This window comes from Oryza sativa, chromosome 5 (assembly GCF_034140825.1).
Source record: "Oryza sativa Japonica Group chromosome 5, ASM3414082v1".
In the NCBI taxonomy this organism is placed as follows: domain Eukaryota; kingdom Viridiplantae; phylum Streptophyta; class Magnoliopsida; order Poales; family Poaceae; genus Oryza; species Oryza sativa.
Window position 1 is genome coordinate 13,122,447 of NC_089039.1, and position 25,236 is coordinate 13,147,682.

At 39.3% G+C, this 25,236-nt stretch overlaps 2 protein-coding genes across 3 annotated transcripts; both read right to left on the bottom strand.

Moving 5' to 3' along the window:
- Positions 1 to 2,211: 2,211 nt before the first annotated feature.
- Positions 2,212 to 5,403, bottom strand: LOC9270759 (uncharacterized). Of its 2 annotated transcripts, none has more exons than XM_015782324.3 (8): positions 5,245 to 5,403; positions 4,734 to 4,795; positions 4,402 to 4,653; positions 4,168 to 4,225; positions 3,943 to 4,067; positions 2,979 to 3,041; positions 2,767 to 2,891; positions 2,212 to 2,570 (listed from the first exon to the last, which is right to left on the bottom strand). In XM_015782324.3, the coding sequence occupies exons 1-8, from the start codon at positions 5,291 to 5,293 to the stop codon at positions 2,432 to 2,434; spliced, it is 873 nt and encodes a 290-aa protein (XP_015637810.1). In that variant the 5' UTR covers positions 5,294 to 5,403; the 3' UTR covers positions 2,212 to 2,431. The 2 variants fall into 2 exon arrangements, with proteins under 2 accessions (XP_015637810.1, XP_015637811.1); XM_015782325.3 differs by having other exon boundaries at positions 4,402 to 4,645; positions 5,237 to 5,403.
- A 3,894-nt stretch (positions 5,404 to 9,297) lies between these two features.
- Positions 9,298 to 23,152, bottom strand: LOC4338322 (acetyl-CoA carboxylase 2-like). The gene is made up of 34 exons (NM_001420300.1): positions 22,995 to 23,152; positions 21,448 to 21,743; positions 20,951 to 21,008; positions 19,928 to 20,300; positions 19,606 to 19,812; positions 19,366 to 19,527; positions 19,169 to 19,261; positions 18,814 to 18,909; positions 18,548 to 18,721; positions 18,380 to 18,473; positions 17,954 to 18,141; positions 17,813 to 17,863; positions 17,654 to 17,693; positions 17,448 to 17,572; positions 17,219 to 17,335; positions 17,043 to 17,117; positions 16,912 to 16,968; positions 16,725 to 16,829; positions 16,562 to 16,648; positions 16,239 to 16,430; positions 15,969 to 16,157; positions 15,582 to 15,692; positions 15,169 to 15,258; positions 14,923 to 15,099; positions 14,597 to 14,674; positions 14,389 to 14,511; positions 14,028 to 14,297; positions 13,525 to 13,802; positions 13,214 to 13,436; positions 12,771 to 13,123; positions 12,477 to 12,690; positions 12,166 to 12,345; positions 9,928 to 12,069; positions 9,298 to 9,782 (listed from the first exon to the last, which is right to left on the bottom strand). Exons 2-34 carry the CDS (start codon positions 21,650 to 21,652, stop codon positions 9,726 to 9,728), a joined length of 6,984 nt encoding a protein of 2,327 aa, NP_001407229.1. The 5' UTR covers positions 21,653 to 21,743; positions 22,995 to 23,152; the 3' UTR covers positions 9,298 to 9,725.
- Between the last annotated feature and the right edge of the window lie 2,084 nt (positions 23,153 to 25,236).

The window sequence follows — 25,236 nt, forward strand, 5'->3', positions numbered from 1 at the left end:
TCGAATTCCGATTATGCCAGTTGGAAAATAGATAGGAAAAGCACCACCATAACTTGCCAATCCTTGGGACATCCCTAGTTTCGCGGTCATCCAAAAAGCAAAACCCCATAGCCCTATCCACCGTGGAAGCCAAATATATTGTGGTGGGAAGTTGTACCCAACTACTTTGGATGACGCAAACCTTGAGAGACTTTGGCTACAATATGACCAAAATTCCACTCCTATGTGACAAACTGACAATGAGAGTGCCATAAAAATAGCCAACAATCCCGTTCAATACTTAAGAACAAAACACATAAACACACGCCACCATTTTCTGAGAGACCTTGAGACCAAAGGAGATATAGCCTTAACCCATGTGAGAACCAACAAACAACATGCCGATATATTCACCAAACTTCTAGATGAGCAAGGGTTCCGTGAGTTGAGAAATGAGCTAAATATTTTGGATTCTTAAACCATTGTTTTATGGAATGCTTGCTCACATGCATTTAACGGTAATATCTCCAGCAATTCTTATCTTACGTGGCATGTGATACCAGACAAAAGAGGAGCATGCATTGATCATGCCCTAGCCATGTTCTTTGGACAATTTTTCCAACTTCACTCCCTTGTTTTCCATGTGCACATTTCTCAAACTGTTAACCATACCTTTTTTTTAAAAAAAAAGTAAGTTGTTTTAAAAATCATATTAATCTATTTTTGAAATTTTGTTAGGAATCATATTAATCCAATTATTCAATTTTTTTTATCTAATACTTAATTTATGTACTAATAAGATATCTTGTTTTCCGTGTGGAGGGAATTAGTTCTAACCCATGGAAACAAACACAGCGGCACGACGTCCAATAAGGTTCCCAATCTAAAAACACACAGGCCATAGCATCCGAGCACCTCCGGACTCAAGTGTACCTTTTCATCCATCAATACAATCTAGCGGGAGCGGAGTATAGCAATTATTGTCCGGAAGGCCTAAACATGTGTAAAACTCCCTGTGTTTTTCTACGTATGTAGTGTCCAGCTATCACCATTCACCGCCCTAAACCCCTATGCTGAACACCGGGTTCCTCAACAACCTTTTTGCCAACTACAAAACGTCGAACACCTCATAAACAAGCATATACGCCTTTTTCATCAAAAATACAAAGGCCGTGTCATCCATGGCTTCATGGGTGACCACATGTCCACATGCACACCTCGTTGTTTGCACTCTGAAGAAACCACCTGAATATTTCTATGCTGGTTTATAACAAAAAGAAAAATCGACCACACCTTGCTTGCCAGAATCAACAACAAAATTTAGCAAGATTTATGTAAGCGAGCTGGATTTCTCAAATCGTTAACAAATGATGTCCATTGGTTACCGAAGGGAGTGAGTTAGTGCATGGCTGCACTACTTCTTGGCCCCCTCCTAACCCTAACCTGCTAAGACAAGTCTGAATATATAGCTTCAGTTAGGTAGTACATAAATAGGCACCATTGCAAGCCTGATGCTGCTACACCGTCCAAGTCACCAAACTGAAGATAAGCTGAAGATGTCGAGTAGCTGTATTAGCAGCTTTTGTAACAAGACCATCTTCATGAGGATACTTGTCGTTATAGCTTTGCTTCTACTGGCCCTTGGAGTTCTTCCCTTTGCACCACATTCACACAGTGAAACTTCGAACACCAGTCGAAAATCTCGGTACATTCTTATAAGTGGTAATCTTCTAAAACTCTCTTGCCACTATTTTTTTTCACGTGTTTTAATTTCATTTTTGATCTTTAAGTTTGCAGTGTCCCTGGAAACATTTTCCGCTTGTTTTTGGAAACATAATACTTAGATGTCATTGGTCTTTTGGCATTAAGAAAAAACGCTGTATCAATAGATTTTGTCATATGGTCTTGTAACAGTTGTAGAATGACATTGACAGGTTGCAACAACTACTGCAGTGTGGCATGCTGCTATTGCAACATTCACAGGTTCCCTCCAGTTTGTGAGAAGTGCTGCAAATAATTCATTGAAGTCCATGACACATATCTTGTTTAAGGAACAATGCACAGGCATTCTTTTTCTGTGCAATCCCACCTTCGTTTTCTTATTGTCTGAATTGTCTTTGTTCCTGCTGTTATCTTCGCTATGTTGAAGCAACAGATATAAACCTGACAATACCATCTTTTTTTATCAGTGACTTATTTCAAACTTGGTATAAGATACAATACCAGCGCAGCTATAAAAGCAAGAAACACAACATGTAAATAGTTATCTGTAATACACATCGTGCCCAAATGATCTTAAAGAACAGTAAGGCAAAACATTTCTTCAAGCATCCTAGCAGTACAAGTTACAAAAACAACCAGTATAGACAAACTAAAAGGTCTATGCTAAAGCAAAAAAACAAATAACACCTAAAACTGAAAATATATATTTCCAAATATACTAAGGAGAAACCTATTCTCTTTCTGTATTGTTGGTAAAGCGCCAAATTAGGCCTCCGATAATATTGTTTATGGAGTGAGAAGCCATTGGAACTATGATGCTTGAAGAAGCTATGGTAGCTAAACCATATGCTACGCCAACAAACGTTGCCCTGGAAATACAAAATATTCAAGTGTAAGACCACATTGAAGCTTATCACCTTGATGAATCACCACAGCTCAAAATATCAGGAAAACTTTGGGAGTTAACTAGCGCATTTTAAAATACACAAAAACCAAATCATCGCTCCTGTGTTAAATTATTTCCCATTGTAGACATGTATGAAACATTAAAGGAAGATATCTTACCAGATTGCAAATGAATATTTTCTGCCATTGCCCAAGTGAAGAATACCGAAAATGGCACTAGTTACAAAGGCACTTATCCAGTTCAGTCCAAAGATAGGCATCAATGCCCCTCGAAACAGCACCTCCTGACATATAAAAACTATACATCAACATTTTCTTCGGAATAGATCCAGTATTCTAGAAAGAAGACTTCAAACAATTTATATATTTACCTCGCTTATCCCAGGAAGACAAGCAACTACGATATAATCGAAAGTCTCCAGTGAAGTAAGGATCTAGTTGACAAAAATTGAAACCATTAAGAGTTGAAGTGTAGTGAAGGAACTTGCACTATCTAAGAATTTGAAGTGTTCCAGGGCCGAAGTCTCAAATGATTATAAAGAAAAGACACCTGATAGTACTGGATACAATGTACTTTTTTGCATCTTGAAATAAAGATCTATGACATATTACAATATAACGGAAACACTTGCATTAGGGGAAACTAATGCAATTATGCAACTCAACTTTGTATATTTGGAAACGGGGTTGGTGGCAACGTTCCTCAACCCGGGAACGCCAGCCATCCCTGTCCCGGGAACGCGGGGTCATTTTTGTCCCCACCTTGTAAAAACCTCTCGCAAGTAGCATACCACATTCCTCGACCCATTCCTCGATCCCATCGACCCGGGAACTTTGCGATTATGTGCCAGACTTGGTAAAATCTTTCGTTGCACTCAGCATTCTAAATACTGGTCTGTCTAGATTACCAGCCACTGGTTAAATCCAGTAACTGGCCAGTTACAGGAAAAGGGTTCAAATCCAAAAGTTCAAAATTTTGACCAGCAACCAGTTGGAATTATTTAAATATAAGTTTTGAATCTATAGGCTTCTAGCCAATAGACAACCTCTAACAAGTCCCTGGCTCTGGACCAGTTACTGATCTACTCCAGTTTTTGGAACCTTGGTTCCACTCAGTTCATAAAAAGAGCAGAGCATTTATTGACTAGGTGAAAATGTACATCATTTACTGGTGAGGTAATGCAATTGTTACAATGTACTCTAAAAGTTATTATGTTCATTCAGACAACAGCATAGATTCATCAGCTACTTGAGAAACTGTATTTGCCAATGACAGACCTTCATGAGAAGGAAAATAAAACAAAAAGGAAATACTGATTGTAAAGTTGTATATACTTGTCTATTTGCAGTCTCACTGGAATATCTGAAATCTGGCCATGTCTGTAGAAGAATATATCTGCTAGATGATATTATTATTACAAGTCCTGCAATCAACTCAAGATGCCAGGTCTCAAAATTGACTGCAGAAAAACAATACAGAAATCGACTTACATACATTTAGGTAACTCAACATTATTACATGGCACATCATTTATTTGTAAAGATAAGAAGAAAGCATACATGACAAATTCATAGGGTCAGCAACCGGCCATCCATTCAAAGATGCAAAATGTGATGCCTGTAAACAAATTATCATTAGGCTTTCAGGATAACGCCATAATTACTGAAGTATTCGCTTTGCGCTGATGTGTGTTGAAATTATATTTACTCATTCAACTTATTATCACAGAATTCTCAATAGCTTAATTATTGTTTAAAACACTTGTTTTGCCATCGCTAAGCAGATAGGTTTACCTCACGAAGAACGAGACCTCCTGCAAGGAGTAAGCTAGATGTGAGAGTACAAGCCTGAAGAACCGCATTCCTTGGGGCAACTGTGAATTTCTCGTCAGTAGTAACATCATTGGCATTGACCTCAAGGCTGGTGGTGGGGTTTTCGCCACTGCCTGAAGAAGAAGCTTCTTCACTTATAAATGTTGGACCTTGAGATATACTTTGTGATTTCCTCCTCCTTTCATTACTCTTTGCTGCAAATATTCTGACAGCCTTAAACAACAAATAAGCTGTCTGGTTATATACATGTAAGAGAAAAAAAACCTTGAAATAAATTCCAATGCAACACTTACATTGCGTCGGCCACTATGCAACCTTTTCCATGTAGCAACAACTGCGACTCCGCATTTCCAACCTGATTAAACACAATCTGGCAATGTAAGTATATCATAATGATGAACAGTACTGACGTAGATTTTACATGTCAGAACATGGTAGATACTTGCCATGAGCCCAAGAGACAGATTAATTCAAAAAATCAAATTACTGGCTGCAAAATTACCGGTCATACATGCATGCTCCCTAAAACCGTGACTGGATTCTACCACGGTAGTAACAAAACAAGCCGACAAGACGAAGAGAAGTGAAGCAACTACAATCCATTGGGCTTCCCCGTAATAATAATCTCTCTTTTTTTTTATGTCAAAATAAATATAATCTCTCAAAATTTATAGTGGGCGGAAGCATCACACAGTAAGCTGCCGTGCCATGCCATATCCTCGACAAATGAACTGAATCCTCTCGATCTGATGCATCCAACAAGTGGAAGAGAGAACAAATCGGCCAAGAAATTTACCGCCTTACTCTGTAAACCTCGGGGCGGGAGCGCGGCCGGCGCGAGCATCGCCGCCATCGGCAACGGGATGGCAACAATCTCAATCTCAAGTAAGCGGCGGCTGTGGCTGGCTGCGGCCGCCGAGGCGAGTCCGTCCAGAAAAGGACGGAGAGGAGCGGGACGGGGACGAAGAGAGAGAGAGGCCCCGTTTGATGGGATTTTGTGTGGCGCAGCGTCGCGTGGTGTGGCCACGCCACTCTTACTCACTCTTGTGGCTTGTCATCTCATCTCGGCTGGTTTATTTGAGAGGTGAGGAAATGACGAAGATTTAGAAACATTATTATATTATATGATTAATTAAGTATTAATTATTTTAAATTTTAAAAAGTTAAATATTTTTTCTATACAATTTTCGCAAACAACCATTTAGTAATTTAGAAAGCGTCCGTGCAAAAGTCTAAGATAAATCTTCTCTCAATCTTGTAGCAACAAACGAAACTAGCAAGCCAATATTGCCTTTTAATTAATGGTTATACTTATGCATATCATTAGTTAAGCCGAGCGGGGTGGATGATTTCAATTGTAGATTTGGTGGCAGTGAGGCATGTATAAAGGCAACATGCAAAATTGTGCATCTACCCATAAATATTATGGAGAACGTTAATAATAATTTGTATATTTTAGTTTGTTATTTGTAATATTTGTGAAATAATTACAGTTTTTTTACATCTTTTTTCTATCTACCCTGCTCTCTTCGCTCTTCTTTATTTGTCGCTTGCATACATGGAGGAAAGGGAGAGCTAGCAGGAAGCTTGGACGGTTAGATAGGTCAGCAACACACTTAACTGTATGAAAGAGGGTCACGGCCGGACGGCGGCATGAGATTGATTGAAATGGTAAGAAGGATTTAGGAGTCACAGCCAGCGGTGAGATTTAGGAGTCACAGCCAGCGGTGAGCTCAAGTGGTGGCGGGAGAAAGCTTGGCCAGAGGACGGATGGCCGGATTTAGGAGTCACAGCCAGCGGTGAGCTCAAGTGGTGGCGGGAGAAAGCTTGGCCAGAGGACGGATGGCCGCTATCGAAGAAATAAGGAATGTAGTGACGACGATGATGATGATGATGCCATAGGTTGGCCTGGTTTTTCAAACCTGTCCACCTCAGTTAAAGTCGTAGATTGATATGAGTGCTCGTATTTATAACTAATTGTTATTTTAGTGGTAAGCATCTGTCTCAATGTGCTAAATTATAATCAGTATGTTTTTTAAGGGGAAACTGCCCAACATTTGCCTAGCAGTTTATATTTCATTAAAAATTATGTAACCGTAGCAAGTATGTTGCTCTAAATAATACCTCTATATAAGATTTAGTTGAAGTTTTATCAAAAACCACATACAAGGCAACATAATACAAATGCCCCTACTAAAATATGTTTCTTGGTTTTTTAGTCAATACTAGCTAGCTAATTCCCAAACATCCAGAAGATATACGGTCTTTGCGATTCAAAAGAGATAAATAAATTATTCTCCATAGAAATTTAGCAACATGACACTCAATAAGACTAGCATAACGCAGATAATATTATTAAATTATGTTTCTTGGTTTTTTTAGTCAATACCAACTAGCCAATACCGAAACATATAGGATAAACTATGTGGTCATTACAATAAAAAAAGATAAATTTTGTTCTCCATAGAAACTTAGTAACATGACATTCAAAGAATATATGTTGGATTGTTTCATCATGCATATTACTACCATCTTAATTCATGTTTGCTAAATTATTTTTGGTTAACACTACCAAATATATTTACCACATAAAAATATTTAATTTGATAGGCAATCTTAATTTCTACAACATTTATTCCTTTTGATAAACTCATTAAAAAAACTCAACACCAAATAAAAATATATATCAAGGAAGGTTCCACCTAAATATGTCCTTATCATCATTAAGATGAATATGTACTTGTAGCAACCAAGTTATGCCAATTAACAAAGTTCTAACTCGCCAATATGGTTTTGGAAAAAAACATTCAAAGGAACACATAACCCATTACAAGTGTAATTGATGCACTTTTTTGACAAACCATATTATACAAAGATGGATATTGCTCCTTAATAGAAGAGTTCCAATACATTTATCTTATCAGAAATTATTAAGATACTTCCTGCTAAGAAAATCTTGTTATCTTCCATCCTAGTTTTCACAATATTTCAACAGTCATCATTTCTATAATATTTACTATGCACTCCGTTGCAAAGCACAGGTATCACCTAATCATAAAGATAACTACACTAGTTAACACGGAGTTGATCAAAATCAATCTTCCACCCATTGACATATGTTTATCTTTCCAACCACTTAGTTTTTTCTCAATTCTTTTCTCTATCAATTTTCAATTTTATTACTTAGCTTTCTAAAATGCAACTATCCTATAGATTTATCAACTAAACATCAAAAGCAACATCTACGTAATCGCCACATCACACCTCCGATTATTGTTGACCATGCCAAGGCATAGTAGATCTCAATCCACAAAGCAATATAAAAATAAGTAAAATAAAAAATAAGAAAGAATAATAGTACATTAATTTCCTCAAAATTCTTGTATCCTCCTCTTGTTTCCTGGGGATCTCCCGATCTTTGTAAAGTGCGTGTTGTAATCCTCCTTAATTAAAATTGCCAGAGCTCCTGCCCTTTTCCCTCGAATTTTTTTTTCACGAAGTTGGGGTTCTAAATATTAACGATGAGTACCAACAATTAATGTATTAATTTATACTCTTTACATTGTAAAATATAATGATTTCTAGATTGTTTAGCAAATACATGCTCCGTTCTAAAAATAAGTTCATTTTTCACCATCTTATTCACTCCAAAATAACTTCATCTTTGAAGCAATTATTGCACTATAGTTTGTGAAAGTAGGGAAAATGCATTTCTGTTTGTTAAAATGAGATCAATTGCATTGGGATTCCCTAAATCATTTTTGCCTTTGTTTTAGTATGTGGGGACAGGGGACCAACAAAGTTGTTTTGGGACGGATGTAGTACTAAGATTAGGTCATAAGATTTCATTTTTAGTCACTGCGGTTATCAATTAGCTTTAGCTTTATAATCATTGAAATAACGGGAATCATGAGAACCAATGCAGTAATGCTTATGTTGAGGTATAAGGCTGTGCTTGGGAGGTGAGGTTGGGAACTCACTACGGAGCGACACATTTTCTCATGATTAAGTAAGTATTTATTATTTTTTTAAAAAAATGGATTAATATGATTTTTAAAACAACTTTCGTATAGAAACCCTTTGCAAAAAAACATTGTTTAGCAGTTAAAAAAATGTGCGCACAGAACACGAGGGAGGTTAGTTGAGAAAGGTGGGGAAAGAACACAACCTAAGATTTGAATCATACAGATCCTATGTTTTACCACCTCATCCCGGAATAAAGACAGATTGCTAGCGCACGCAAATGACCACAATAGCCTATTTAGTGACCACATTGTATGCACACATTTCACACGTAAACTTGATTAAAAGAAAAGTTAGGAGATGGCAATGTGAGACTAAAAGATGGTATATCATCATCTAATTAATTTGTAATTTGTTGGATCCCATCTCATTAGAAATATTTTTTTTCATAAAATTTGAATGATAGAAATGCAATTATTCTGAGTAGATAACATAACGGACGTAGTAAAACTAAGGGCATGTTCAGATTGCAACCAAAATTAACCTTACCAATTTTGGCAAGTTGGTAATATTGCCAAAATTTTAGTAGAATATTTACCAAATTTAGCAACAAACTAATTTTTTTTAGCAACTTTGCCAAAAAATAGTATGATTGAAAATAGCATCAATCTGAACAAACCTTAAGCGACTTTTTTGAGCTTTCTGTAATTTGTTTATTTTCCATATCCTTTGCTACCCTCAAAAGCCTCATTTGGATTGTTCTCATCCGCATGTTTGGCCATAGGTCGGCTGAGAATTAAACTTGTTCATAAATATAGTTTCTTCCATCCAACCGCTCCACTTTGGTCATCCGTCCAATCACTGGTCACGTTGAGATGGGTATAATGCATGTGGTTGATTCCGCAATCAGTATTCATGGACAATAGCAGTAGAGCACAAACATATTGTCATCTTGTGTGTTAACTCAACAGACAATTTATTTCACATACAGACGCATTTATGCCTACAAAATCATATTATTCGTGTCCAAAATTGAATCAACAGCTCAACCGTATACTGTGGATCCGCGGAGACTCACTAATTACAGCGTCTAACAGATGATAGTAGATCACGGAACTAGCGCGAAACAACGATTGTCATAAAGGACCATTTGTAAACAAGCACTCAGGTTAACCGGTGTTCTTGCCAACTGACGGTATCATGAATCATCAGACTTGCACTTTCATCTGGCAGAACTAACAAATCCAATATACACTCACCAACAATCCGACAGGGTCCACAAGCTATTTGTGCCTCCAATAATAGTTTTGGCATCATATGATTCAACCAAGGACCTTCCTGATTTCTTCAACAAGTTGAGCTCTTCTAGAGGGATCCATCTGAATAAGTGTCCAAAGAAGGAAATTTCAGAAGATCATAATGGCATAAAAAGAACGATTGGAATTATAATCATTATTTGATTAGATAGTTCTCCAGCCATATGTAATGAAAAAGAATTTATATAAGCATCAGTAAGCTAATTACCTTATCTAGTAACATGGAAAGACCCTGTGGCAGGGCTTGCAAATCTGAGCTGGAATCTGAAAGACTTGAGAGGGATTGGGATACTCTTTGAGCCTTAAGATATTGAATATAATCCTTGTAGTTTTCAGGGTTATCCATCCAAGCAACAAAAGCATCGTCATCATCCCATTCAGCTGCATGTGAAGCTGAATACCATTTCTTGATCAGCTCGATTGCTGGTTGGTGGGAAAACTGCTCACCTGCTACAGCTCTAATTTCTTTTGCAAGAACATCCTCAGAGATCCTCCTCCGTAATCTCTTATAGAAGAAAGATCGTGATTCTTCCCAGTCCACAACTTTCTTAATCACACCTTTCGCAGCCATTCTGAGGGATGTATCATGCAATTCAGCAAACCGTATCGCAATCTGAGTATATAGAGGCATCAACTGTTTTGTTCGAGCTTCTATATTTTCTTGAAGCGATTTTGTGTCAGCACTTCCATTTTTATTTGCTACTTCGAGTTTTGCTTTCAGATCAATTAATGTTGGGTCAAGCCGACTCATGCAATCCTGGAGTTCCTCTGACCTGAACTTGATCTCAATTAACCCTTGCGGTTCCAGAACATTGCCTTTTGCAGTCCTCTCAGCATAGCACTCAATGCGGTCTGGGTTTATCTTGCTATCAACCACAACCCAAGCCCCTCCTCGTAGCTCTGCAGCCATGGGAATGTAGACAAAGGCAGGCTGATTGTATGTCCTAAGGTTCTCAACAATAGTCGAGCCAGCCTGAAGAATTCCTTCAAAAAGATCTCTTTGTCCACCAGAGAAGCCTCTCCAGTTAGCGAGGATGAACAGAGGTAATCCTTCACGGTTGAAGTCCAGCAATGCCTGCGCAGTCTTGGTTGCAGAATCTGGAAACCACACTTGTCCAGCACGAGGAACAGATTGCTCACGGGAATCAAGCTGACCAGGGTCAGCAGGGATAGTTTGCATCATGGTCTGAGTCTCCACAGCTATCACACCCACTGGAATTCCACCAAGCTTTGCTCTGCCAGTAACCACTGTCTTAGCCCAACCTTCAAATGTTTCCACAAAGCTGTCTTTATCAAACATACCACCTAACCATTTCCCTTGGCTGTCATCAACACCACGGATAGCCGCTCGAGGATCACACGAGTTCTCAGGAATGTATGCAACAGGTCTGTCCGGTGGGTCCAACGGTGTTGTTACTGGAAGTGGTCCACCAATGTAGGCAGGAACATAACTGAGCCACCTCAATATATTAGAAACGCCTTCAAGGTCATCTGAAACAGTAAGATGGACAACACCATTAGTTGCCATGATTTTGGGACCACCCAACTGCATGTGGGAGCTGTACACTTCCCGCCCAAGAAGCTTGTTCAGTGCAGAATAGCCTGTAAGAATAATAGGCTGGTCAAGACGCTGTATGCACCGGATGCCAAGTCGAGCAAGATAAGCTCCTATTCCAACAGTTCTTCCAGTCACAAATGTAAGTGTAAATGTCTCCTTATATGCCCTAGAATAAGCACTGGCAATAGCAGCACTTCCATGTATATTCTCCACACCAAGTCCATCTTCCTTGCCCACAACAGAATCAATAACCCACCTAATTTCACCACTGTCTAGCTGCATCTTATGTGCTATGACAGAAGTGCCAATACGAGCATAGTCTTCTTCGCTTAGATAAATGTACTGAAACCCACGTTCAGGGCTGCCATCATCAGACCACCCAACACGGAAGCAAGATTTCACTTCATCTGCTATGCCAATTCGAGCACCAGAATTTGCTGCCAAATAAATAAGAGGAAGTTTCTTCTCACAGGCTAGGTTGGTAACAGCTTCAAAAAATGCATCTTCCCTTGGGCCAAATGATCCAGCTCTGAACGTAATATCATTTGCAACAACAATAATCTCCCTACCACTAGGAAATTCAGGAGTGGACATCTTCAAGGTCCAAGCTACCATACCAATGTCATTGAGCCCAGCAGGCCGGTCCATTTGAACTAAAGGAGTGCCCCATGACCCATGTTTGTCCGCAAATACCAACTCTGTAGCTTTAACATAACATTGGGCATTTTCAACACCTTTAGAAGCACCAGAGGTACTAGAGGACCATGACTTCCTCACTGCAGTTTCAAATGCCTACAGTTTTGAATTTTCATCGGCTTATTTTGACAACATGAACGAATATGAATTTGCTATGGTAATGCATTGAATATAAGGGAGCAGTCAACTCACCAGTGGAAAATCATAGCAGTATGTAGTTCTATTATTCCTAGCAGAACAGCGTTTGAGATCAATGACACTCAAAGGCTGATATGGATTATTCAGTGCCACACCATGCAGAGGACCAGCCGCCGGAGTGGCGGGATGGTATACTAACTTCCGTGATTCTTTATCTTCCATCTCACGGTAGATCTAAAACAATTAAAAGCAGTTAGAAAAATGTCTACACTATATAAAGATCACTAGGTCTGGGTATGAGGACCAGCCGGCTTAAAATCACATGCTTTTCCAAAGAAAACAAAATGCTAGAGGATTAAACTTACATCCACAGTGCAAGTGTGACTAGTAACATTGGTTGTTACAATCCTCCAGGTACCACTGGCAGGACCATCGCAGTCCAACTTAAGTTTCACTTCCCATTGGCATACAGAAAGATGGTGCATTCTTGCACCAACAAGTTCATGTATCTTCATAGCCATTTCTTTTAAAAGTGAATATGCAGTAGCTTCATCTTGACCAACATCCAAAACTGTATTCCTGAGTAAGATAAGAAGATCATTGAGAAGACCAACCTCATAAGCAAGCATATGTTCCCAAAAAGAAATATGCGCACTTACCCTGAAACTGGAACAAGATCAAGAAGCTTTTGTTCTTTCAATACATGCAAATACATGTGTGAATGGCCAGTTCTAATTGCGTGAAGCTCCAATTCCTCTATAGCAGTCATCAAAGATCTTAATATGCTGGTTGATGTAAATGACAGAGGTTCTTCAGCACTCCCAACTTCCATGTCACCAATCTGGCCCGAAGAAAACTTGTTGGATACACTGGGTTGCCTGACAAGGGTTCGGAAAAATACCCGGTGCAACATTTTGGGGTTTTCAGTATTTCTAAGTGTGTAGATATGCCATTGACGATCCCGTGATGGGGTATACTTCATTTCATTGTATCCTTTCACTTTCAACTTGTCCTGTATCCACAATAGGCTGAATAAATACAAAGAGCATAGAAGATAATCAATGCCATACCAAAACATTATCATTTTGATGATATCACGTACCAACTCAAGAAGTGCAGAAAGAGGAGGTTCCACATGCCGGAGAATTGGCTCTTCCTCATAAGAAAGCTTTTCATCAGACCAAAGGAAGGTACGACGCATTGTCATCCGTGCTTCATCTCTTTGAACAATGAAACTTATTGTTTTCACACCAGAGGCATGCAGATCGGTTACATTATCCTTTAGTATCAAGGGAAGTTTGGCTATTCTGTCAGCATCATCACCACTGAACAATGGGATAGGTTAATTACCAGAACTCCACCAGCTAACTACATATATAACTATTTCAGCACCAACATAGCATATGAACATACCTTTCTTGAATTATATGCATCTTATTATCAGCACCCAACAAAGCAATATGCATCATATTGCCCTCAGAGCTAGTGTAGTGTGATGTCTCCTTTAGTGCAAATCTAATGGCCATTGAAAGTGATTCAAGAGACTTGACAATGACCATGGCACCCCATCTTTTGTCACCAAGAACCGCTCCTCCATTTCTTGCATCAAAATGCCCTTCAGGAAATTCCCATAAAGCAATAACACCCGATTCTATCCATTTCATTTTGATACTGTCCTTTACAAGATGAGGCTGAAAAATATTGTTGTCAAGTTAGCAAACATATCGAGCAGTAGCATGTTACTGCATGTGCCACAAGTTCCAAAATACATCTCTCCACAACAAGTAACTTTATTTTAATGATGCGGTCAGTAACCAAACATCAGGTGCTGTAAACTTTTTTTAAGAAATGATGAGCATGCTGTTTTACTAGGATATGTTAATATAAATAATTTCAAAAGGTCTTTCTTCTCATACCTGGTATAATCGAGCTATATAAGTCTCAATCACTCTCTGTTGAACAGTTGTATCACTACAATCAAATAAAGAAATGAGCGCATCTTCAACTGGCAGTGGAGCAGTGACTAAATCTTCCATGCTCTCCTTAATGGCAATTTCTCGCTTATGCATGGAGAGACCCTTGCTTTCCTCAGTAAACATCTCCAGCTCTGAAAGGCTCCTTGCTATTCTTGCACGGAGCTCACTAAGTTTTGTTTGTTCAAGAAGTTCACTAGCTTTAAGTGCCAACTGTATTAATATGCAAGAAATTCATCAGATTCAGATGTCAGAAGAAAAGGTCATTGAAAAATTCACGTTTATTTATGTTTATCCTGGTCACCTTGTAATACGCTTTGTGATTAAGGGAAGAAAAGCGAATCAATTGATCCCTGTAGGCAGCAGGATTTGGATAGACCAGACTCTCCATGAGTTTTAGTATCAGCTTAGTTTTATTTCTAACACTCTACAAAGAAAAGTCACATTGTCAGAACAAGAAGACAGTTCAGTAACCATTCGCAGTGAAGTCATCAGACCATGAAGAAATTTACCTGGTGGGACAACACAATGTCTACGACCTTCTGTAGGTCTTTACTATGTTGAAGGCGCAGACGCTCAATCACATCAGACTACAAAAACAGCGTAACAAAGGACAGATTTAGTCAATGATGTTTCTAACAATTTCCATCTCGAGTATATACAAATAGTTTGCTATACTGTTTCCTGCAATATTATTTGATGAAGAACCATTATATAGCCTAAGGAAACTATATCATGTCCGTGATATATTTGATCCACAGAAGAATGGGAAATATAAACATTTTGACTTTATCATAAAACAACTGATGATTTGTTTAATGCGAATAGGTAAGTTAACCTGAATTCCATCACTGAACAATTCTTCAACATAGAGATACTCCTCAAAAAGGGACTTGACAACAAAGTGAGCATGACTTTCTCTCCCACCCTCATATGACTTCAGTAGGCTCATAAGAGGCTCAACAAGCCTCTCATTTGTAGCCTTCTCCTTCTCAGAACCACATGCAAGATTTTCCTATAAAACCGCTTGTTAAAAGAACGAACAGTTAAGGCAGTGATTATCACAACAAATTGAATAACTGACCTCAATTATCACTCGTAGCATATTGGCAGGGAAATCATTGATTATCCCAGAGTCAAATTTTACTTTGTATTCCTCATATTTGCCCTCCAACTGAAAGAGTTTGAAACGTTTGAGGCATAACATATAGTCATAGTTAAATATATATATATATATACAAAAATAATGGAGCACAGAAATCAAATAAAATCTCATTTAGCTCGACAAGTCAGTGATAAATGTGAAGTATTGACAAACTAAGCATGAAAAAGAAATACTTGATCTTACACAACAAAGATAGTCAACCACCAATACTGTTTTAGGCCAGTACTACTTTTATATCGTACATTAGAACTTGATATGGAAAATTAACCTATGTGGCGAAATGTACAAGTCCTTAGAGCATGAGACTAGCTATCTTGTCAACCATAATATACCTCACTTTTAAGATTTCTTGGAAGTCTAGTTGCTAAAACAGACATAAGCTCCTCCCACTGCAGGAAAGGAAGCTCCGGAGTGTCTAGGCAGTATACCAACTCTGGCACAACCTGAAAAAGAAAGCAGTTTAATAAAAATATATATAATGGATTCACTGTTGCCAAAGGAGATTAGATATGGATTGTACTAAAGTTTAAAACTCAAAAGCAAAATTAGAAATCGAGTGAAAACATTGATGAATATAGCAGCATATTTATGTTTGGCACCATTATGAGAATGAGAAAAATCTGTGTGAAACGACAGCGGAATCTAGATTTGCCAGAGGACATGATGAACATAAGAATGCATGATAAACAAAAGAAAAAACAAGAGGACATGATGTTTACCTTGTCAATATCATGCTCATACCCCGCAAGGATCATTCGACAAGCATTCAGACTTGCAGCACATAATTTGTGAACTTGGCCAGAAGCAGCAATAGGGAGACCCATTTGTGGAAAAGTATCTTCGAACGGCTCAGCTCTCTTAACAGCAGAAGGGTCATCAAGATCCAGCCTAGCTATAAGATCACCAGCCTAGAATAATAAACAAGTTACAGGTATTTACTTGAAATGTTCATGTCAGCACAGCACAATGAATGGAATGTAGGAATGTACCTGCATTGCTTGGCCCTCAGACATTACAACATGTATGACACCAGAAGCGGGTGATAAGAGGGGCATGCACATCTTCATAACCTCAACTTCCGCATATGGTACATCAGCATCAACATGAGCACCATCAGCAACCAAGAAACGAAGAAGTTTGCATGGTGTCTCAGCTAATAACTTTGATGGGTCATGGTCATTCTGCAAGAAAGAAGTTCCATTTTAACTTGATGATGCAAACTAATATAGTAATTAGTGAATGCATTAAATAGATACAACAAATAGCAAGCAAACACCGTGACTAGAACTAAAAAGAACAAGGCTATCATTACCTGTAACATGCATGTCTTTCCATCAATAAGAAGTCGTGTACCACTGGCCTCTTCTTCAGCATAAATTACATGGCTGTTTCCATCCAGCTGAAAACATTAAAAGATCAATAATCAGAATTCTTTGAACAAGATATATCTTCTTTAACTAGGAAGAAGATATTACCTGCATTAAAAGCCCACCATCACATAATATTTGTACATTTGCGTCAACCGTTGATCCATTCATTCGCAATCTGTAGCTACCATGTCCACTCCTCACAGTATCGATCTATGATGCAGCATACACGAGTCAATATGATATTGATTATTTACAACAAATTAAGTTTCCCCATTAAGAATGTCACACTTACTGTATATTTTTTCCCATCTATATTCAAAGCAACAGTCGTATAGACAAGGGATATATGCTGCAAACAAGGATTTATGGTCAATGGTTTTCACATTCAAACAGCATTCATATCCTGAAAAAACAGAATAGTACCTTTGGTGGAATCTGGCCCTTGGTAAGATAACCAACATAATCAGAAACAGTGGCCGTGTTGGCAGTTACTGTTTTCTGCAGCACAAAAATAAATAAATTTAAATAAGACGACATATTGATCATGTTTTCCGCATTTGCTTCACATAAATGCTAATGAGTGGCATAGTTTGTCTTACATATAAAGCCCCTCCAACGACTGAAATATACCATGGAGGCCTCTCAGCTTGAACACGCATGGCTATCCTGGTATCCAGCCAACCAGTATGAATCTTATTTTCTCTAAAATCTGAGGCCTGAATTTAAGATAACAGAAATGGCATGATGGATAAGTTCTTCAGTAGCCAGACTAAAATGGCATTAGGGAACCAAAAAGCAAGGTTCAATAAGCAGATATTTAGTCCTTACATTTAATAGGTCAACTGTGTAGTCTACGTTTGAATGAATTTCTCCACGAATTTGAACCTCTTTTAGTGCAAGAGCCATGGTAGTTATTGCTGCCGATCTAGTAGTTCCATACGCAAAAACATGTCCTGTAATGGAAGGCAATATCTTTTAAAAGTGAGGACAAACATAAATAGCAAAGACAATATTACTCTTTTAACTTTACATACCGAACTGAGAATCAGCGAATTCATGGATGCCTCCACCAGACTGCAAAGAGAGGGTACCAGTCAACCAAACAGAACAACAAATAGTTGAAAACTAACAATTGCAGCACAATTGTTAGGACAACTCAAATAATGTGGCAGTGCAACAATATTGAGGACTACCTTTACTGAGAAATAGGCCCAAACATTTGGTTTACTCTTGAAACTTATCTCCTGAAAATAAGAGAACCATGATCCAGTCATTTCACTAGCTGCAATATAGCAATGTGTTCAATTCATACACCTAACATCAGGAAACCGCACCTTTACTTTTCCACCAGTAGGCTTAAACCCATCATCTGGATCCTCGCTAGTTATTCTAACAGCTACGCAGTGGCCTTTTGGCCATTTAGAATCTACTTCATCAAAGTTAAATGGAGTCGCTAGAGCTGCTGTTTTCCTCCAAAGGTCATAGCCTCCTCCATGGTTCATTCCGTAGAAGCGCCTGATCTCTGTATACAGGGAGATAATTTAGAGATTTTTTTTCTGCTTAAAAGAACAAATTTTCAGAAATTTAATTATAGGATTTTTACAGTCCTTGAGGAGATACAATGAATTTGTGATACATCTCTGTATCTCTAACACTAACAAGTCAGGGGATACTATGAATTAACAGTAGAATGTGTCTCATGGTCTGTATAAGAGCTCATTCAATTAACAAAGAGCAGGAACTAAATGAAGAAGCATTACCTGGAATCTGCCAAAGGGGTATACCCATTCCAACAGCAACTTGAGCCGCAGGCAAATTTACTTCAGCTATCCACTCAGTGACAGGATGCTCAACCTGTGAGACCATTTGACAATGTAAATCATGTGGTCAACAGAAATTAATTCCTGAAGAATGTCAAAGGAGCCGACCTGTAGCCGTGGATTAAGTTCCAGAAAATAATATTCACCAGTTTCCATGCTGTAAAGGTATTCAACAGTAGCAGCACCAACATAACCCACAGCTTTAGCAAGCCTCCGTGCTGCCTGCTCAAGCTCTTTCACAGTCTCACGAGGAGCAACAGTAACTGGTCCTTCCTCGATTATCTGTTCAGTAGAATACAACCATTATTCCTCTGACCAACGCAGCAGGCAAGAAGTAGATCATTCAGAGGGGTGATTTAACTGAGACAGCAGACCTTTTGGTGTCGCCGTTGTACACTGCAATCTCGACTGTGAAGTGCTGCTACGTTGCCATATTGATCACAAAGCAACTGAACTTCAAGATGTCGACTCTACATAAGACAACAATCAGGATGTCTTCAATAGGGTTACAAATGAAATCTAAATACCATGTATAAACTATATGAAGATCCCTAAATCCTAGTATTTATAAAGTATAAACCATATGTAGAATTGTAGGTCTGCTAATCTGGAGAACCAATGGAGGTGAATTTCAATAATTTACAGATCAAACATACAGAACATAACCATAATAACTCCGGAATAACTCAACATTAAGGGAAAAGGTGTAACTTCCATAAAAGGCCCCACCTGAGCAGCTAGCCTCATGATAAATATTGGGGAACCAGGTACTTCGCCTTGAACTTGCTTAAATAATGTCCTAACCTCATCATCATTATGAACCTGCAAGAAAGTTGAGTTACTCATGTTAGAAAGACCAGAGTTAACTATGGGCACTAAACACTTGCAATCCAAACAATCTCTTGATAACTACAAGAAGAACAAACCTTCCTTATTCCTTTACCACCACCACCCCAAGATGCCTTAATCATGGCAGGATAACCAACCACCTGACAACTTGCAACTGCTTCCTCTGTGGTAGTAACACAAGCTTTTCTATACATCTCATCAGGTATTGAGTCCAAGCAACACTCCAGAGGAACTTCCACCTATGGTTTAGTGTCATTGGGATAATGCATCACCGAAAAGATAAGATGATAAGCTAAAAAAGAGAAGACAAGGCTCACATGTGATCCACTCCAAGCAAGTGTTGGAACTCCAGCTGCTTGAGCAATGAGAGCTGAGCCAACCTTGTCTCCTAATGCATGCATTGATGATGCTGGTGGCCCAAGAAAAACAATTCCTTTTGCAGTCAGCGCATCTGGAAGTTCAGGATTCTCAGATGCATGACCCCAACCAGGCCAAACAGCAGAAACACCTGTTCTCTCTGCTATCTGTGATTGCAGTTGATGGTGAAAATTGGATGTTCAGAAATTGGAGGGTCGTAGAGATTTTTCCCTAACTTAAATAGAAACGAAAATGTTGTGTTGAGGGATGAGCTGAACTAACCTCCACTATGAGTTGGACATTTGCATAGTTGTTGTTGTTTGTTCCACCAGGTACCTCTACAAATTGATCGGCAATTCTGATGTGCTCTGCATTTATCCTCAGATCCTCCGGAGTTGCCATAGCTATCAGCTGAATTGCCTTCTCTGATCCAAAAGTATCATTAGCCCATGTTCGGACACTCCGCATGAACTTAGCTGCTGCCATTCCATTGTTGGCCACTAATACACTGTGAATTGGTGTTTTGCCACCAAGTGCCGTACAAAACTCAACAACCTTGGAGACTGAAGCATGCCTCCCATTATGTGTTTCATTGATAATCCCATTCATTTGGTAGGAACCTGGGACCGTAGGCCCCCTGGGATCTTCGGAACCACTGTAAAAGAAAGGATCATTTATGGTCAGGGGCACAAATAATGTACTAGAAAACAGAATAAAATTATGTATGGTTAGCATAAATAAGCATTGTACTATAAAACAGTATAAATCATGTATGGTTAGCATAAATAAGCATACTTCACGCAGCTTTTTTTCAATCAGATGGAGATCTTTGGTGATACCAGTTTGAGTGGGTACATTAGAATTGCAGGAGAAAAGGTTTCTGGAACACATCTTACAAATGTACAAAATTGCATCACTTACTGAAAAAGCTGTGAGAGGTGTCCACTATAAAAGGTGAACAAAGTATTAGGTATTTGTTCTACATAATAATAGAAAGAAAGCATTGTATGAACAAATTCTGAAAGCATGTTCTTGCCATATTACAAACCGCAATTGATACAGAACGCATTTGACTTTTGTAAAGATAAAGTATAAATTTAATCAGATATTTCTTCCTAAAACATTACTTTCAAAAATGAAAACATTAGAAAGCACTGTGCGCATCAAAGATCCATCCTAAACACTGTCAAAACTTATCAGTTTCTGAACCAGACATAAAAAAGGAAGGTGCAATCACATGTTTTGAGGTTCTCAAAACATGTCAGAAAATTATATAATAATTATTATAAAATATAAAGTCCTTACTGTGAAATATCAACTTCTGAAGCTGCGTCATTTGGGAGGTCAATGATGCCAGCAAGACCTGCACATAGACATATATTTGAAATTGAGCAGGTATACATGCCAAAGTCGCACAATCCACTTTTCTCATATTACTCTATGATAACAGATTTAAACAGCTCCCCTGTTCCCTACGGTAATAGATATCACAAAAAGGTTTAATAAGATGTCTACAACGACACATTTGCTTATACAACCAGGCAATGTTTTTTTTTACTTGAGAACATGTTGCATTGAATATTACAAGGTTATTAATACCATTTTATGTAAAAAACAGTTGTCTTTTACAGCAAAAGATAACTAACTTTAGTGAAAAACAATTGTTGCATCTTGCCCAGTCAATTATATATTTTTGCTGTATCCTATAGCAGCTATTTCAACATTAACGTTTAAATAATAGCAGCCATTGCATGTTTATGTTTGGCACAAATTATAGCATATGTAAAGTAGCTAGTGGTCACCTTGGCGAATAGAGTGGTTAAGCTTTTTGGAATCAGACACTCCTCCATTGCTTTCTTCCCTAAGTGACCGAGTACGCTGACCATTCTTTCGGTATGAGGGTCTTGATGACCCAGATGATACAAATGCAGTGCCAGCTGACTTTTTCTGGTGACGAGGAGGTGCCTGGGCACCAACTCCCAATGTCGCCACATGTGTGGATGTCATTGTTGTCCTGCTGACCAAACAGTAGAATTGCACGGTTTCTCAAATGTGTAGTGCCATACAAAGAGAAGATAAATCCCCAGATGTGTGAAATCTGACAGATGAAAATATATAAGAATGATTAGTTCCAGCTCGTTACTCATCAAATACTTTATGCAAAAGTCTTTAAGACGTTTGAGGATCCAAAAATGAAATGCAAGCTTGTACATTGTGTGCCACCTTTGTTCATTTTGCACAGGATAATTTGATGCAAACCTGTTAAGGCTTAGGTTCATTTCTTATTTTGCCTAGTAATAGGTTGAGATATATTCAGTTATGCTATTTCCCCATGTCAAATCTACAAATTGGTTATGCAAACAATTCGTTCTGTTCCTAGTGAAAGGAAAAAAACAAAAGGTAAAACTTTATCATGGTGAATAATGTCAAGTAGCATGAGGTCAGTCAAAACCTGTGCAACTGTGGTTACTTGACAAGCACAAAGCAACAACATATTTTTTCCCCTGAACTCTAAAGCTAATTCCATATCGGGAGAACTTTTTCAGCTTGAAATGTTCCTTTTGAAGCATGGCAAAACCCAATTCTCTTGGAAAAAAATAGTGAGTAAACAAATATGCAGAATATTCTTTTTTGCGTAGACAATATGGCACTAACATGCATGACGGAAAAAGGAGAAAGGTGTGCCATGTGCCATCAATTCCATAAGCCCCATGAAAAGAACAAGAATGAGCATCTACGACTTGTTGTGTGGCACCGTAACCAGAATTTAAACCTAAAAGAACACAATGCATATGCATACCGTCCCACTTAACAAAGAGGAGCTTAAACCCTGAGCCAACGCGAGGAAATGATGAGCGCAGCTAAAACCTCAAACCAATATCACAATCACGCAAAATGGCACATGGCAGTATCTCGCGTAGGCATGCAACATAGTAACATAGCCAGCAACACCCAGGCATTAACCAGAACCAACAACAGCGAGCTGCATTTCACCGGCGTGGCATTACCTCCCCATCCGAGCTCCCCAGTCCATTTCCATCCCGAATCCCTACAACTCAACCCCTAGCCCCTCGCCAGTCCACAAGCAGGACCAAAACCCGGGCGGGAGCATCCGCATCCGGCACCCACCCTTAAACCCTCTCTCTCCCATCCCAGACAACAGCACGCGGCTCCCACCACCCACATCTAAACCTCCCCCTAGCAGCGCAGAAACGGCAGCAATGGCGGAAACCCGCGGCGGACTCACCGGCCGGGCGCGGATCGGCGTGCGGCGCGCGGATCTGGAGCTGGAGAAGGCACGGAATGAACGGCACGCGATAAATAAGAGCAGGGAGGCGGGCAGCTGTACCTTCCCGAGAGAGACCCTCGGAGAAGAAGAAGAAGAAGAAGAAGAAGGCGGAGAAGGCGACGCGGGGCGGCGTTTGGATCCTTGCGGCGTCGACAACGGCGGCGAGGCGGAGGCGGAGGCGGAGGCGGAGCGGGCGGGAGAAGGCGGATATCCCGAGGGGTGGGGGAGAGATGGGGGCTGTGCGGCCTAAAATAATAAATTCCCACGGCCGCATCGGCATTGGGGACTCCGCCCCCCTCCTCCCCCCCCCCCCCCCCCCCCCCCCCCCCGCTCCTCCTCCGTGCACGTGACAGCGAGGGAGGTGCGCCGGATGGACGGCAGGGATCGCGTCCAGCTGTAGGATGGGCGGGGCCGTGGACGGCCGGGATGCTCCCGGCGCACCAGATGTGACGAGTTCCCAGGGTTTTCGCGACCGGCAGGCGCGCTCGTTTCGCTCTCTTGGTGTGTGACTGCCCGTCCCTGTTTGCACGGTTTGTTTGACTGCGGCAGTGGCAGAGGAAACTCTGAATGGAATTTAGGCCTGTTTTAGTTTTCCAATTTTTTTTCCGAAAAACGTTACATCGAATCTTTGACATGAGATTAAGAAAAAATTAATTACATGATTAGCGGAAAATCGTGAGACAAATCTTTTAAGCCTAATTAGTCGATGATTATGCATAAATGCTATAGTAACCCCATGTGCTAATGACAGATTAATTAGGCTCAAAAGATTCATCTTTTAGTTTTCAGCCGAATTATGAAATTAATTTTTTTATTCGTGTCCGAAAATTTCTTCCGACATCCGATCAAACATCCGACGTGACACCTAAATATTTTTTCTTTTCGCGAACTAATCAGACCTGAGTTCGGGTGAGGTTCGGTGACCAGACAGGCAGACCACAATTACAGACTTTACCTCTGTATGATCTCCTCCGGTCTCTGCATGTCGAAGCATCCACGGATTGTGACTTGCGATGTCAATATGTCAGCCTGAACATCTTGACATGCTCAACTCTCAAGCCCGTTCTGTTTGATTATTGAAATGGGATTGTTTGTGGATTTACATGAGCATTGTTTATATCAATTTTTGTAAACTATTGGTTAGATTTATATGATATTTCTTCCCTATATAACGAATCGATAATCCATCGGTCCCCGTCCGTGTTTCATCATTAAACAACTGCAAATATGAATCATGCGTGAATAAGATAAAAACAGTTAGAAACGATATCTTTTTTATTATTTTTTTAAAAACGGTATCGGTATGATCGAGAATTTTTTATATTTATAAATTTAGTTAATTAATGGCAATTTTAATATGATGTAGATAAAAATTAAAAATGAATTTTAAAAGATTATTTTTTAATATAAAAGATATCGGTAAGGTCGGAAAATTTCCGTATCATTTCCATCCCAACACGAAACAATTAGTATAAAAAGGTGTATTTGTAATGCTATATAGTGCTAATTGGAGTGTGATTGTTTGATGTTCTCTGGCAGATGTGTCTTGGAAAAGAGATTATATTACATATGGTTTTTTTATTTGACTGTAATTGGTTTCAAAATCATAAAATGGAGGAAGTAAATTATAAGTAGAGCGTTAGTGATGAATCCAGCATACTTTTTCAATTTTATATATTTCTTCTCCACACCATTTTCCTTAGGCCATTCACAGTGCGTATAGGTGGCGTTCAGCCCTGTCGACGAGTGATACTCGCGGACCGGATGAGTAGAGTATTGGGGTACGTTGGAACGAGGGTCTACGTAGTACGACATCAAGCAAACAAAAGACAAAGATTATACTGGTTCAGGCCCCTTGTCAGGTAATAGCCCTAGTCCAGTATATATGGGATTGATGATGATGATAACAGATTACAAAGGGAGTAATCAAAACAGATGGTACCAACGAGATCGTAGTCGATGGATTCGACGAGATCTCCATGGCGAGTTGGCTCTGTGTATACTCCGGCTTTGTAAACTATGGTGGGTGTGTTGGCGACAGAATTGGATGCCTTTCACCCCTCCCTGGGGGTCCCTTTTTATACCGTGGACCGCCTTATCCCCAAGAAAAGTTTGAAGATATTGGATTTGGTACGGTATTACAGAAACTTTATCCTTTCCGAGTAAGACCTTTAGAAACTGCTTGACTCGTAGAGATATTTTCCATAATTTGAGACGGATTCCTTATGGTATTCGTGGGGATGATCCGTGTACGTGAAGGTATACCTTGTCGGTATATTCCATAAGTCGTAGGATAGAAGAT

What these genes read in the sequence shown, in the direction of transcription:
- LOC9270759 (XM_015782324.3), bottom strand. Translation starts at nt 5,293, where the DNA reads ATGGCGGCGATGCTCGCGCCGGCCGCGCTCCCGCCCCGAGGTTTACAG. An exon ending in TGCATAGTGGCCGACGCAAT is followed by an intron (nt 4,654 to 4,733) that starts GTAAGTGTTGCA and finishes TTGTTGTTTAAG; the next exon opens with GCTGTCAGAATATTTGCAGC. An exon ending in GTGAGACTGCAAATAGACAA is followed by an intron (nt 3,042 to 3,942) that starts GTATATACAACT and finishes TTTGTCAACTAG; the next exon opens with ATCCTTACTTCACTGGAGAC.
- LOC4338322 (NM_001420300.1), bottom strand. Translation starts at nt 21,652, where the DNA reads ATGACATCCACACATGTGGCGACATTGGGAGTTGGTGCCCAGGCACCT. An exon ending in GTGGTAAAGGAATAAGGAAG is followed by an intron (nt 19,262 to 19,365) that starts GTTTGTTCTTCT and finishes ACTTTCTTGCAG; the next exon opens with GTTCATAATGATGATGAGGT. An exon ending in ACACAGTTGACCTATTAAAT is followed by an intron (nt 17,336 to 17,447) that starts GTAAGGACTAAA and finishes TCTTAAATTCAG; the next exon opens with GCCTCAGATTTTAGAGAAAA.